General features: G+C 34.9%; 1 protein-coding gene across 1 annotated transcript in view; it reads right to left on the bottom strand.

The window, feature by feature from the left end:
• Positions 1-3030: 3030 nt before the first annotated feature.
• LOC149780599 (uncharacterized) overlaps positions 3031-15027 on the bottom strand; it is a 41730-nt gene continuing 29733 nt past the window's right edge. Inside the window, exon 5 of the mRNA XM_089937719.1 lies at positions 3031-12233. Coding sequence (XP_089793845.1) covers positions 12139-12233 — 95 coding nt within the window. The 3' untranslated portion in view covers positions 3031-12138. The remainder of the gene's footprint in view (positions 12234-15027) is intronic.

The following is a 15027-nucleotide window of genomic DNA, read 5'->3' as shown; positions in this document are numbered from 1 at the left end:
CTGACTTTTCTAAGTAAACTTTAACAAATGCATGCTCTTACTCGCACAGTCAATTTTGCCTCTATTTTCTTAAAGTTTATGTGCCCATTTTGGGCATGACACCACGTATTTTGGTCATATGACTTCAAATAAGCACAGCTGAACTGTGTGTTTTAACTAATTGCAACCAACAGGAAAACTTGAACTACATTATTGTAAATACAACTAGGTAAAATATTTAATCCACTGCCACAAGAACAAGCTTTAAACTTTGTTTCATTTTCCTAAACTTGACCCAAAATTGACAAAGTTCAAAAGAGTTACATTAGTTTTGAACTGTCCACCTAAACATACACTTGTTAGGTCAGTTATAATATTACTGACCACTATGGTGTGAAGACATCGGTGCATAAGCTTTCATGTAAAACGAGATTGCTTAGAGATATTTGTATATAAAAAATTAGACTGTCGTTTTTAGTTTTATTTTTAAGAAACTAAAAACAAAAAAGAATTGCTTGTTCTTTTGGCATTTGATAAAATATTTGCACCTGTTTGTAATTACACTATTACAGGCACTTCTATCAGTTTTAATTAATTTAAATTAATTAGTTTCCGCTGTGCTCATTTGAAGTCTTATGACCAAAATACACGGTGAAATGACTTAAACGAGCATCTAAAGCGCAACACACTCTGCTCCATATTCCAGACGCCATTTTCGTTCATGCAGTAATTTATCTTCAACATAAAACTGAATTTAAAAAAAAGAAGGGTTATTATTGCCATTCTCCGTGTTGGCGATAGAATTTGCGACAGGTGATCCAGCCATCGGAACGTCTTGAATTAGAGTTTAATCAAATGTGAACCAGTAGATTACTCTGAGAAGGAATGAAATTACGGGCTCAACGAACCATCTATTGAGATGGCATTTCACCCAATGCTGCACCCTCCTGCTTGTCGTAGGAGGCGACATTTGGAGGCAACCTTTTTCTGTGCGATGTCCCTTGATGGTGTTGATCTCATACTTTAAAAAACATAAACAAATGATATATAGCAAAAAAAAATGACTTTGAAATTGAAGGAATGTACACTGTACTGCCCTAAGTTTTGTATGCATTAAGGGGATAACCAGGTTTATTCGGCACAGTATAGCTAGGATTGTGCTGCTTTCTCACATATCCATGTTGGCCGATATGACATTCAAAGCCAGAGACGAGATGTGTGATCTGTAAAGGCGAGGGCCTTGGACCTCTCAGCCACTTACAGACCGACCAGTAGAACTCAAAACAGTTAAACGACAATGTCAGTGTGTGTTAAATTATGATGCCACATTCCCAACACGAAGTGAACTGGTTATGGCAATAAAAGATATTAAAAAAGGAACGAAAGTGAGTGATCATAATTTTTAGACATACTATATGACTGCCTCGTGTATGTGTGCGCGGAGGGGGGGGGGGGCATACAAATATAAAAGTTTCAAAGCTAAGCTACACACAAATATAGAGGAAAACAATGGCTGTTTTATTTGTGGACGACATTCGTCAGTTCTCCACGCTCTTCCATCATGGCCACTGAATTATTGTTAATATTGTTTTTATATCAATTGTAATAATAGTGGTCTAGGTGAAAGAGAATCAACAAAGTGTGTGTGTGTGTTTGGCTTACCTGCTAAAACTGGACCTTAACATCAGTTGTATGCTTTAAATGGCAATAATTTACTTTTAGATAGCCTGTAAAAAAATTACGAATACGTCTAGTCTTTCATCCGTTTAGTAATGGCAGCTGTATCTGATGCCAAACCTTTGAAGAGGTTATTTCAATGAGATTATTCCAGTTACTACCTTTTGTTCTTGGTGGTATGGGTTAAACAACATTGTTCAGCACATGGTAAGTTATATACAAGGCAACCAGTTTATTTGGTGCAGGAAGAACATTGCAAAACCACAGGAGGGCACACCAATCCATGGGAAGCTACTGGCATGCATTTTCACATACATGTATCCATTTTGGTTCCATTTGTCATAACAGCAGTCATGTTTGAAGGCAGACTGGCATCATTTGCATTAACATGAAGGGCTGTCAAAAAAATGCTTTCTGTCAAGGCTGGTCGAATTCTATTAATTTGTTCTGGAGAAGAATCTGTTTCCCCCCAGTTTAGTAACAGTCGATATTTGTGTCATTTGATTGGAATCATTTGAATGAACTTGAAAAAGTCTTCATGCCAGTATGCTTTCTGTTAATTTATGGTCAAATTCTATTCAGTGACTCAGTGGTCAAAAGGTTTGCATATTTTTTGGCAACTATGACCATATTTCATGGCGGATTAGAATTATCTGTACTAAATTTAAAGCTTTTTGTGCATGGGGGCTTTCTATTGAGTTTGGTCAAACTGTATTCTGCAATTTTGCAGATGTCATTCAAAGGTTTTTCTAGTTTTAGCAATAAAATCCATATCTGATACTGGATCAGAATCAGTTGTACAAAATATTAAATGTGCTAATGCCAGGACGCTCTGTGCCACGTTTGGTTGAAAATAAACAAGGTTTAAAGAAGTGAATAAGAGCAACTGCTGAAAAAGATGGACAGGTTTTTCTGTTTTGGTAACAATGGCCACATTGACAGCATCATCTGTAAATAATGAAAGGTTATCATGCCAGTATAATTTCTAACAAATCATATCAATGTATATTCACCCATTTTTTTTTAAAACATCATTTAAAGGTGTTTTATTCTGAGAACAGATGTCAATATTTCTCGACATATTTTATTTGTACAAACATGACAGACTTTATGCCAGGATGTTCTGTGTAGTTTGGGTTTAAACTAGCCTTGCAGTTCTTCGGGTGATAAAATAAGCACTTACTGACAGATATCAAATAATGCACGATGAATAAGAACCAAACCGCAAGCTCAATGGACTTACATTCATTTAGCCAAGAAATTATGCATCTTAGCCTTTATTTCCAATCTGGGATTGCCACACATTATTTCACAAATATGCTTAAATAATACAAAATCATATCATAATACTGACATAAAGAAAAACTTCCAAACAAAGTTTTATCTATTTATTGATAAAATATGTTATTCTATAGATTTATCCAAACCATTTTATCCCAAAAATTGTTTAGTGAAACCTCTATAATGTGCACACCACTCTAACATCTGGCATCACTTGAAGGGCTAGTAAAGTCCCTGTGTTATGGCTTCCTTTGCACACACACACACACACACACACACATATATATATATATATATATATATATATATATATATATATATATATATATATATATATATAAACAGCTGCAAATTAAGAAAAACATGACTTAATATTCAAACATGAACACTTGTTTACACTAAAGGAGAGATGATTTTATACTGTGTGACAATGCTAATTTATGTACCAGAGGCCTTGAAATTAATTATCATTAACCACACAGTTCTTACATATCAGATAGTACAAAGCTGCATATACATATATTTCCATCTAGCTGTGACTGTACTGACAAATCAGCAGCCATCTTAACCAACAAACAAGTTTGACTTAAGTACAATATGGGAATTTGAATTGGACAATCTAGTTGATAAAACTCCAGGCAGTTTTATATCAGGTTCTTACGGACACATGGTTCAAATTTCATTGATTTTGGTCAATATAATCTCTGACTTAATATACAATACTGAGATTAACTCAGAAATTAAAAACAAGTATCATTACTGGTACCTTATACACCCATCTCATCTTTAACTGTCCTCTACATTGGAACTTGTAGGGTATACAGGTTGAAGATCATTGACCAACAAATCTCAATGACCTTGACCTTTGGTCAAAGTATGAGGTCCTGAACTAACATTCATGTACAAAAAACATTATTTTCTTATTAGACCTATAATGACTGTGACCTCTGACCTTTAACCCTACAATAGTGTCTTTATTACCCTTGATGCAAGTCATCCACAATGACCCTGAGCTTCAATCTTCTAATCCCAAAATCCACCTCTTTCAATGCTTAAGTGCAAGCAGTTATTGTGCAGAAATGAAATTCATAACAGATGGATATCATAAAATAACACTCTCCACCTTTTGGCAGGTATATAAAAAAAATCTTTTCGCTTAAACGATGATGTCTCTTAGCTTGTGTGTTAATACTACGAGTTATTTTAAGGACGATACTAAACATGTCTGCAACATTTCAACCAGAACTGAATAATTTTAAATTACCATATTTTCACAATTCTTTAATAGCACAAACACAGCAAAGAACCTTGATAGATATTGACTGACCCTAATATTGGCTGTTGGGACTCAAAGTTGTGAATGGAAGGGTTCAAGATACAGGTAAGCTTCGAATCTGGTCAAAAACAAAAAACAAAAACAAAATACAAGTAACAGATCAACTGATGAGGAGCATTTCAAGACTACAAAACTTCTACTTTAGATCTCTGATTGTGCCTGCAGCTTGCATGGCCAAGCTATCTGCTTAATACAAAATATGGAAAAAGCATGCCCATTCACTTGGAGTGGAAAGGGACAAAAATGAATGTTCTAATAAAAATATATACTCAGTCTGATAGTGTTATACGATAAAAGCATTTACATGGATTCCTCTTGTATACTATTTAAATAACTTGGCATTTTTACATTTGCTCCTCAAAAAAGCGTACCAAGTGCAAAAAAGATATACCCAGATCTACTGTCCTGTAATGTTGAAGTACGCAATGATGTATGCAGTCTCCTTGAAATCTTTAATAGAATGAACATAATTAGTGTTGATTTACCCTGCACAATATGAATTGGCAGATCTGGGTCAATGCCTTTTCCCTCAAATCAATAACAGAAGAGCCTTCCTGCTAATCTGCCCTGCACATTGTGTATTGGCAGATCTGGGTCAATGCTGTTTCCCTCAAATCAATAACAGAAGAGCCTTCCTGCTAATCTGCCCTGCACATTGTGTATTGGCAGATCTGGGTCAATGCTGTTTCCTTTGATATCATTAATAGAATGACACATCCTGCTGTTGATTTACCAGCAAATTATGTTACAGTAGATCTGGGTTTATGTTGTTTCCCTGAAATCATTAGCAGAATGAACAGCACTGTGCTGATTTATCAGCACATTTTGTGACAGCATATCTAGGTTCCAAGGCATTGGCACTGGGGTGCATACTATGTACCAGAAAACATAATAGTGAAACTTTTCACAATTGTCATCTAACATCTGTTCTCTGATCAACATGCAAAAAGTAAAACAAAGTGATTAGCACCCAATTAATATAGGTTACTGTATTTGTATGGAACAATATGAACGAGTTTTTTTGGATGGAATACTGCACGACCTTGGGAGTGCAGTATATCCATCCGTCAAAATGACTTCATAGTTTCCCATATAAATGCAGTAACCTTTTTATTATTTGCTCATTTTCTTTTTCTATCCAAGGCTTAATTATATAAACAAAATACACTACAAGAAACAAAGTAACTGAATGTATGCCGTATTCCAAACTAAAAACACAAGTACAAATTCATCATTCGACAACAACATTATTAACCCTTTACCTCATAGAGCATAGTGACAAAGTGCAGCACGCTATAAATAGAACACGTTACCTAGCAGACCGCATCCGCATAGGCATGCCTGTGAATTGTTAAGCAATGTAGTGGTGTTAACGTTTAACAGCAGTTTTAACCATTTTACGTTTTAGGTAGACATCTATTATATATGGAAAAATTGAAGAGTAAAGTCCGATTGTTATAGCTGTGTACTTATTTTTCACAGAAGAATATTCTATGTGCTTCAAAATCATGAGAGAACTCGTTCACCGTCATGTCCGTGAGGCCGCGTGACCGACCGTAGCTGCCATTTCCCATACTCGAAATTTACATGTTTTTCATCTGCGTCTACATCACTAAGTCATCTGAATTTGATAATCAATAAAAACTAATTGCTGCTTACATAAATATCAGAGCCTTTACCTTAGTTACTGAATCTTTCATGGTTGTGATTCTACTCGTGAAAACTTCGTAAGTACTGAATGAAATCCTGCCTGTGAACTGTTAAGCAATTTAGTGTATGTTACGTTTAACAACAATTTTAACCATTTTACATTTTTGGTACACATATATTATATGTGGACAAATTTAAGAGTAATGTCTGATTGTTATAGCTGTGTAATTATTTTCCACAGAAGAATTTTTTTATGTGCTTCAAAATCTTGAGAGAACTCGTTCACCGTCATGTCCGTGAGGCCGCGTGACCAACCGTAGCTGCCATTTCCGATACTCGAAATTTACAAGGCTTTCGTGTGCGTCTATATCACTAAGTCATCTGAATTTGATAATTTATAAAAACTAATTGCTGCCTACATTAATATCAGAGCCTTTACCTAATTTATTGAATCTTTCGTGGTTGTTATTCTAATCGTGAAAACTTCGTACGTATTGAATGAAATCTGCGGCTGCCATTTTGGAGAGTGGATATTACGACCCAGTTACTTTAAATAGCAGATATCGACCAGTGCATGAATAGCGACCACGTGATCTGACGTAATTGTCATTCGCAGAAATGAATGTAGTATGTAATAGGGGGGTTTTCCCCGAAGGTGGCACTACGAAAACTAGCTCAAAATGGCTGATGTTTACAGCAGGCGTCAAAAGGCGCTTCTTTGCGAATCTTGCAGAGGTGTCAAAAGGCGCTTCCATGCGAATGGAGTAGAGGCGTCCAAAGACGCTTGTATGAGGTAAAGGGTAAATTCGCACATAACTCTGCCCAGATAAATTTGAACTTAGTCATGCTAGACATAACTTTCTAAAGAAAATGGCATTTTTGTCTACTTAAAATTGAAATTTGGAGTCATATTGTTAATGAATGCGCATTGCAACAATTTTTCCATGTGATCTGGAATGAATAGATTTTGGTATTTTTGTCAATTCTATGAAATTTTGTGATTATGGACCGGATTCATCTGTGCAAATTTTACATGAAATACATCGAATTGAAGACACGAGTGAGAAGCGTGTTGACATATGCAAGTGTTTTCTGTTCTGTCATTGACTATTTGAACTCATAATGTGGGAAAAATATGAAGTCTTTCAATTGCAATTATCAAAAAGACGCTATGGAATTTAATGTTTATTTCATTTTGAGTGCAGTAAGGAGGATGTAACTGCACTTGGAATACATGTATAGTCGAAATTACAGTACAATTTCGAATTGTGTAATCAAGCTTGAGAACCCATGACATGGCTCGTGTAATTCAGATTTGCAGAACTAAGAAAGTACATTTTTGAGGAAATTCAGGATGTGAAACTGAAAGTATATTTTTTGCCATTTTATTACCAGTGAAGGGGACAATTTATGCCTTGTAACTTGCATATTATTTGTAGGTACCAGGCAATTTTATGAAATCTGAAACACTGTATCAAAATAGGTAATGTGGAATGCAGCAAAGCAGCAGGTATGTGGCAGTTCATTCAGAAACAAATTTGATCAACCAAAACTTAAAGCGTCTGAATCATGAGTGTATGTGATTTGTTTACAAAGTAGTTCCTAATACACTATTGGGCACATGTGTCCTGCACAGGAGAGCAATATGAGGGTGTGCAATATCGTAAAATACTGAACAATTCTGATAATGTAAAGTTAACGGAGAAAAAAATGAGCATATAATAATCTCTGATGCTTCTACAATGCTGCTTTGGAAGACAAATTTGACAATTGTGTCTTATCTGTATAAATGAACACAAAACATTATGATGTTTAAGGTAATATTGAGGTATTTATTTTGTAGATCAGTTATGACAAAACTGTCAGGTCAAAGGTAATATGTAAAAGAATTTTATCTGTAGATTCCTCCATTTTCTTACATAGCTCCCCAATGTGGAAAGGAATCAGTCAAGCACATCAGGTCATTTTTAATGTAATCATTCAGAGACACTGCCATAAATTTTCTAAAGCATGGGTAAATTCTGCAGGCCAACAAAAAAACAGTACCAAATTCAACTAACCAGCATCTGACTCACATCTAACATACACCTTTTAAAAGTGCGAGCTTGAGGAAGTAGAACAGGCCTGATACAACATCGTGTAGATTGTAAGAAGCAACTTACATCAGCCCAAGTTAGCTACCGTGGTATATCCTCCTAGGGCTCCGAATGACTTGGCACAATAACCCCAGTGGAGTGGCTACTTATACAATGCCAAACCATAACCAAACATCCATTAACAGACAAGCTTTTTGGTGTTTTTGAATGAAGTGCAGCAGATAATCTCTTGTGTCACTAGAAACTTTATTAAGATAATAACCTGTAGCAATCACGATCTAGATCTTAAAAGTTAACTGACATGATCTCGAAACAATTTCTAATACTGATATTATATAATTTTATGTATATTTTCATATTATGATGATTTTTTGACCATCTGATGCCCGATTACGTATTTAGAATGTAATTTGGATAATTCAGATATGCCCTGAACAGGCAATTTCATGTATTTTAAAAAAATGCACATCTTTACACTTATCCCCTTTAGCTGCAACATCATTGGAATCCATCTGAGTAGAGACATGTAAGGACTTTATAAGGAAAAATGTCTTGAATATAAAGACTAAACATCATCACAACTCGTCCTAATCTGTACCTCCATATGGAAAGAGTTGACAGATTCACGGTGTGCCAACAGGTACACTGATGTCCATTTCTTGCTTCCAGTGAGTTCTTCATTTATCAATCAATAAACAAAAAATCTGTTAGTAACCGTCACAATAAAGCTGATATTAAGAAAGAAAAAAATAAGAAAAATATAAAGTAAGAACTTTTTCAAAAAATTCCATTTGTTTTAAAACATAACCACTTTTTCCAGCCTTATTAAGGTTTAATAAAATGTAAGAATGTTTCCAATTCGTAAGGACTGGCACGAACCATAAGAGACAGCTTGCTTGGTGTTAAAAACAGGCAAAATAACTGCACAAATAGTAGTCATCTGTCTTTTAATTGTTGATGAAAATAAATTAGGACAGCACATAAAGCTATTTCACGTAAAGATTTACACATAAATCTATTTCACCTTTAGATTTTAAAAAAATCTATTTAGTTTAGTGATTAACATATAAATCTATTTCTCATAAAGATTAGCACATAAATCCATTTCACTTAATTATTGACATACAGCTATTATAGATGGCTATATTTATGCAAGAAGGAGATAATTTTCTGCCACAGTGCTTAAAGGAATTTTCAGAATCAAGTCTGCAAAGATTGCTTCCAGATTTATACACAATCGTGTATTTTGTCATACAAGTATTATTTTTGGTGGATATGTAACTTTCAAAGGTAATAATTATTTTTAAATTATCACCATTTCATGTTCAAATTTCCCTAAACATGCTCATCCTTGCAAACAGTGTATTCCTCTACTTTTAGAATGTCGATGTTATAATATCAGTCATATAACACTAAAAACTTTCTAGTGCAATTTATTTTCCACAAACAACTGTTTTATTGACAGATTTTCTGTCTTTCCTTCCTGTCTTTATCAGTCATGGGTTATTCCACACAATTTCAATACACATATATTGTACCAATACATTAGCAGCATTGAATGAAATTAGTTGAAAATAAGACAGAAAGGTCATACAAAACTGTTTTCAAATTTCAACAACTTAAATTGAAGAATCAAGATTTTGACAACATTCTGAATTTAACTATCTCATCCAACCTAATGATTGAGTAGCAATACAGATGTGCAAGAAGTACATGGATGCTAAATGAGAATTGGACACCAAATGGTTGATTTATTTCGGAAATTTGACTGCTAAAGCTCAAATATACGAGTTTGTATATTGACACTGTATTTACACTACTGTATATGCAATAGTACAGTGCCAAGTATAAAATACACAGGACTCCTATGAAATCAATAGTCAAGGGAGATAACCAATACAATACCAGTGATAATAATGCTTTGAAATCGTGTAACTTCTGTGCTGATAAAATACTTGGAACAAATGGGCTAAAATTGTGAATTGAGTTTTGTTGGTGCATTTGAGTTTCAGAATTCCAAAATGGTTTGGTGTTTTATAGCATTTCAATACATTTACATTACAACAGAATGCCTTGCCCATAGACACACCATGGTAGCTGATTCGGGTTGATCTAATGATAGGATTGAAACAGCACTCTTTCAGTCGTGAATCTAGCATGCTAACCACAATGCCAACACAGCTCCTGTCTCCATTAGTTGGCTCTTCAACATGTGAAATGACAGACTGGGGCCAATTCTACAGCCCTGGGCACAAAGAGGTGCAACTCAAAAATGATTAATTTTCTAGCTTACATCCATCCACACACAAATACTATTCCACATAAACTGTAACCCTGGCACTGTTTTGCGTTCAATGGGTAAGATCACACATCCAATATATATTTACATCAGATGAAGGAAATTACAAAACTTTGAACACCTGATGTTCCACAAAAGATACATATCTTTGTTAATTAGATAACATTTCTTGAAACATCAACTCAACAACATCACAAATGTTGAATAAATGCCAATGAGGGTGCACTTTCATGATAATCTTTAATTTCTTCCCCAAATGCCGAGATTCTCTGTATAATCTTCATATTGCTTTTGTTGTGGAAAAAAACTGTTGAAATAAAATTGATGACAAAAAAGTTTAACCTCTCAAAAATTCTTCAATCAGTAGTTGACAAGAAAATCAAATTGATATAATGTATCACCTGTTTATAAAGAACAAAAACATTCATTAATGTACAATTCAAGAGCCAAACATATTTTTCTATCTCTATCTTTATAAAATATCTGATGCATCTAAAATACAATAAGCAAAATAATAAATTCACTTATAAGTCTATTCCAACTGCAAGCTGCAAAGACCTACAACACAACATGATAACAAGTGATAACATACTGAAAATGTAATAATGTAATATCATTTCAAGCTGTTGTTGTTGTTGTTGTAGGGTTTAACGCCATTTTTCAGCACAAGATAGGCTATACATGGCGGCCAGTATTAAAGGTGGAGGAAGAACCCGGGAAATCCCGGGAAAGAACCACCGACCCTCGAGAAGCTACTGGCAAGCTTTCTCACATACCCATATTGGCTGAATCCGAGACTCGAACCTACACAGACAGAGGTGAGATGGCAGTGATCCGTAACGGAGAGCGCTTTAGACCACTCGGCCACTCGGGGCCCCTCCTAAACATTTCAAGCTGTGCAATTAACATAGATTTTACAAAAGCACATGTAACTAGTGGCTAGAAAGTTCAAGACTAACCTGACCAATATATGCCGAATCACTAAAACAAAAACATATCTCAGTATTTACCGGTATATTACATGCATCCCTGTTTGAACAGTACACACCATGATCTGTCAGCTCATTCTATAAGAGCAGATCTGGGCTCTTACTGTTCACAGATGGGCACACATTATGCATGAGAAAATAAAGCTAAAAACAAATGATTCATAGAAGAACAGTCAATACAATAACTGGAGGGTTGTTTTACACAACTTCAAATTTTTTTGCAGTACCAGCATTTTATTTTCCTAGAAATGAATAAACTTTAACACTGAGCTTAATCTAAAAAAAGAAACTTCAACATGGAACTTAATCTGGGGTGTGAACAGACAGAGATGTACAGACACATATACACTGATCATATGCATGCTGATGCCATAGTAATTTATATCGTGAGCTTTTTCCAAGGCAGGTATGACAAAATCAGCATTGAGGCTCTATAAGGGAAGAAAAAAAAGGTGTATCATTAAATTTGGGGAAATCATAGCCACAACAAAAAAAAATCTGAAACTTAGAAAAAGTAAAGCCTTTAGATGATGCACCAATATACACAAATATGTGGATTAAATATATCAGAATACATAAATATGTGGATTAAACATATCAGTATACACAAATATGTGGATTAAACATATCAGTACATAAAACTTGTGTTAACAAAAGGGACTTGCCCAGCAAAAACAACTTTTGATACTTAGAACAAAAATGCCCATGTACACTCACAAATAATGAGCTGACTGGTCCAAATCTATTTGAAGTCAAAAGAAATCAAGTTAAAGTAAAGACAAGCTAACAGATTTTGAGACAATGATGAATGGAAGGGCATCTCAGATTTTCTTATTCGATCGTCTTTATGTATGCAAGGTATGCTTCCTCATTCATTAATTTCTTCAGCTCCTCTGGCTCGGACAACTTAATCTTGAATAACCAGCCTGAAAAGAATAAACAATATGAACTATCTGCAAGTGGAATTAGTAAAACATATTTTATGGCTTGGACAACTTTATATTGAATAACCAGCTTGAAAAAGGATAAACAAAATGAGAAGTAATCATTTTTAACATAGTCAAGTTTTGTTCATCTGACTCAGACTGTTTGGGTCATAAACATAAAATAAAAAAGGCTTTTTTGTAAAAAGTTGATAAAATATTCAAAAATAATCTAGTATATTAAGGCAAACATCTGATAAATGAAAGCTAATGTGATGAGGTCAAACTATGCTAATAGCCACCTCTCAAAAGTAAACTATCATAATTTGTATAATTTTTCATATGACTTAATCTTGTATGAACAATCATTAAAAAAAAATTAAAAAATCAAGAATTTTCGCACAAATGAAGTTCAGAATCAAAAGATGAGCATGTTTGAGAACTAAAAACTTTATGTTAATATTGTATAAAAAGGGCCAAAAAAATGAAGGTAATATTGACTGAAAATGTGTCTTATACTTTCCTTCTTTGCTGCCTAACACACTGATGCCTACTTTTTGTTCAGAATTTATCTTGAAACCTTTGTGTAAAAAAAAAACAATTTTTTTAACAGAATGTACATTTAACTGAAACTACAAGAAGAACTTCTGTCTGTCTTTATTTGTTTATCAATTTTCCAATTATATTAAAATAACAGAGACATTTCTTTCATTGAAAGCCAAACATGGATGACAAATATTTATATAAATCCATGTATCCATCTCACAAATCCTGAAGGCTAATAAAATGTTATCTATCATTTAAAACAAGTTAATCAGGTTAATCAGAAAAACTTAATTTACCATAAAATTTCCATTTTCGACTGAATACATTACTTATTAAATTAATACTAGTAGAATCAGTTACAGAAAGTGGAAAGGAGATTTTTGTGCAAATCATAATTGAAAATACTCATCAAATCATATTAACAGAAGGGAAAAGTACTCTAGCTTATAGACAATGGGAAGTATCTCCAACAAAGTTAACTCCCTTTGTTCCCACTAGGTGACCACTTGCATAACAGATGTTTACCAGTTTAAGCCTGAGTAAAACCTGTTACAGAATGCTCATATTTATGTGGGAATGGTAGAAGGGATTGATAATAATGTGTCTGTTTAAGTATATTAGGAAGAAACATCATTTAAACTAAAATGTTCATTTCTCCATCAAGTATATAACCTGATCACATTAACATTTGGAAAATAAGGAAGAGGGGGAGGAAATACGCAAGCATCCAATCTCTACCTTCATCACCCTGCAGGAGCACAATGACTGCTCTACTGAAAGGAAGAAATTCTATCATGAAGTTAGCACAACCAAAGATTATTCATTTATACTGGGCAAGGTCAGTCCATGTGGGACCCTGCATTTGGCTATTGCCTTATAGTTTTAAATTTCAAAGGCAAATCCACTGAAAGTTTCAATGTCATTCCCAGGGCTGAAACTATGCTGTAATGAGCAGGCATGGTAACAATCTGGGCTGCTACTAGTGCCCTAACAAAACTTGACTCCTTTGGAGATAGCAGAATGAGTGTGCCAGCCAAATGATCTACGTCTTTTTTCAAAGTGACCTTGATCTTCGACCTTTATAGCATAAACTTTTTATAAGGTTTCTCCTTACCCTTGGTGCACACTATCCACAAAGTTTGGTAACTCTATCATGGACAATATCAAAATACTCTCTACCTAAGGGATGTGATATAATGGGGGGTTGGGGTTGCGATCCCTGCACGGTACATGTCCAAGTGGATAAAGTACAAGCAGGAAGCAAATGCCGCTCTCAAAAGAAGGCCTGGGAATTACCCCCCGAGTCTCAGACTTTGTCTAACAAACAGTCAGGTATTACATGAATATTTGCTGACTGTGGCAGCAGACAGGAAAGGTGACAATCCTCATCTGAAGAAGCCTGGGTCTTGTAAGCCTGGCTCACAGAAGGCTGTGGCAGGCACTCAACGGCTGACAGAATTAGATAAATATGTACAATCGCCACTTAAAGACCAAACTCCAGAAGCTCCATCTTGTGACTGGAATGGGCTAGCTAGGATTTTCCCAATGCTCACTGGAGAGTGTATGTGTGTGGGCAGGGAGGTGTAGTATCCTTGTCTGATATACCTTCCATGTCCACATGTCATACACAAATCAGACAAAAGAAGCAGTATCATCCCTCAGTGGATAGCAATACATGTCTAGCGGATATGCAAAATCAACATCAGACTGATCAACTTTACCAGTTTGCAGGCAAATAACAGAATCTGTATGACCAGAATGGATAGCAGCTGGATGTATGGCTAGGCAACGATTGGTCATTCCAGTTGTATGGCTTACTCTTCAAAATGACTGAATTCTAGTCACTGGACAGCTGGCTAGACTAACTTGGTCAGAAACTTCGACAGTGGCAGAGAGCAGCAAAAACTCACAGAGGTCAACAAGATTAGATTCAATCTTCATGAACCCAGACTTACAGGCACTCTGACCCTGCTCAAAAATACTGGGCAACTTACATCTACTTGGCTGCAATAATGTGGGAACAAAATCTCATGTCCAAGTCTGTAATAGAGACAATGGAATTCTGGACAGAAAGTTCCCAACGTTAACAAATTAAAGCAAGCAGTATGATTAAACTCTGTAAGTATTTTTAGTGTCAGAAGATTTCACACAACATAAAGTGCTTTTATGATCCAATTTCAAAGATCAATGTTATTTATATTGGCTGGGCTGTAGTTTATAAGCCTCTAAAGTAATGAAAATAAAATAATTG

The sequence above is a fragment of the Sinohyriopsis cumingii genome, chromosome 16 (assembly GCF_028554795.1).
Source record: "Sinohyriopsis cumingii isolate HCF-2022 chromosome 16, ASM2855479v2, whole genome shotgun sequence".
Lineage (NCBI taxonomy): Eukaryota > Metazoa > Mollusca > Bivalvia > Unionida > Unionidae > Sinohyriopsis > Sinohyriopsis cumingii.
Note: the sequence above shows the minus strand (reverse complement) of the source record. Positions and strands in the feature narration are given on the sequence as shown.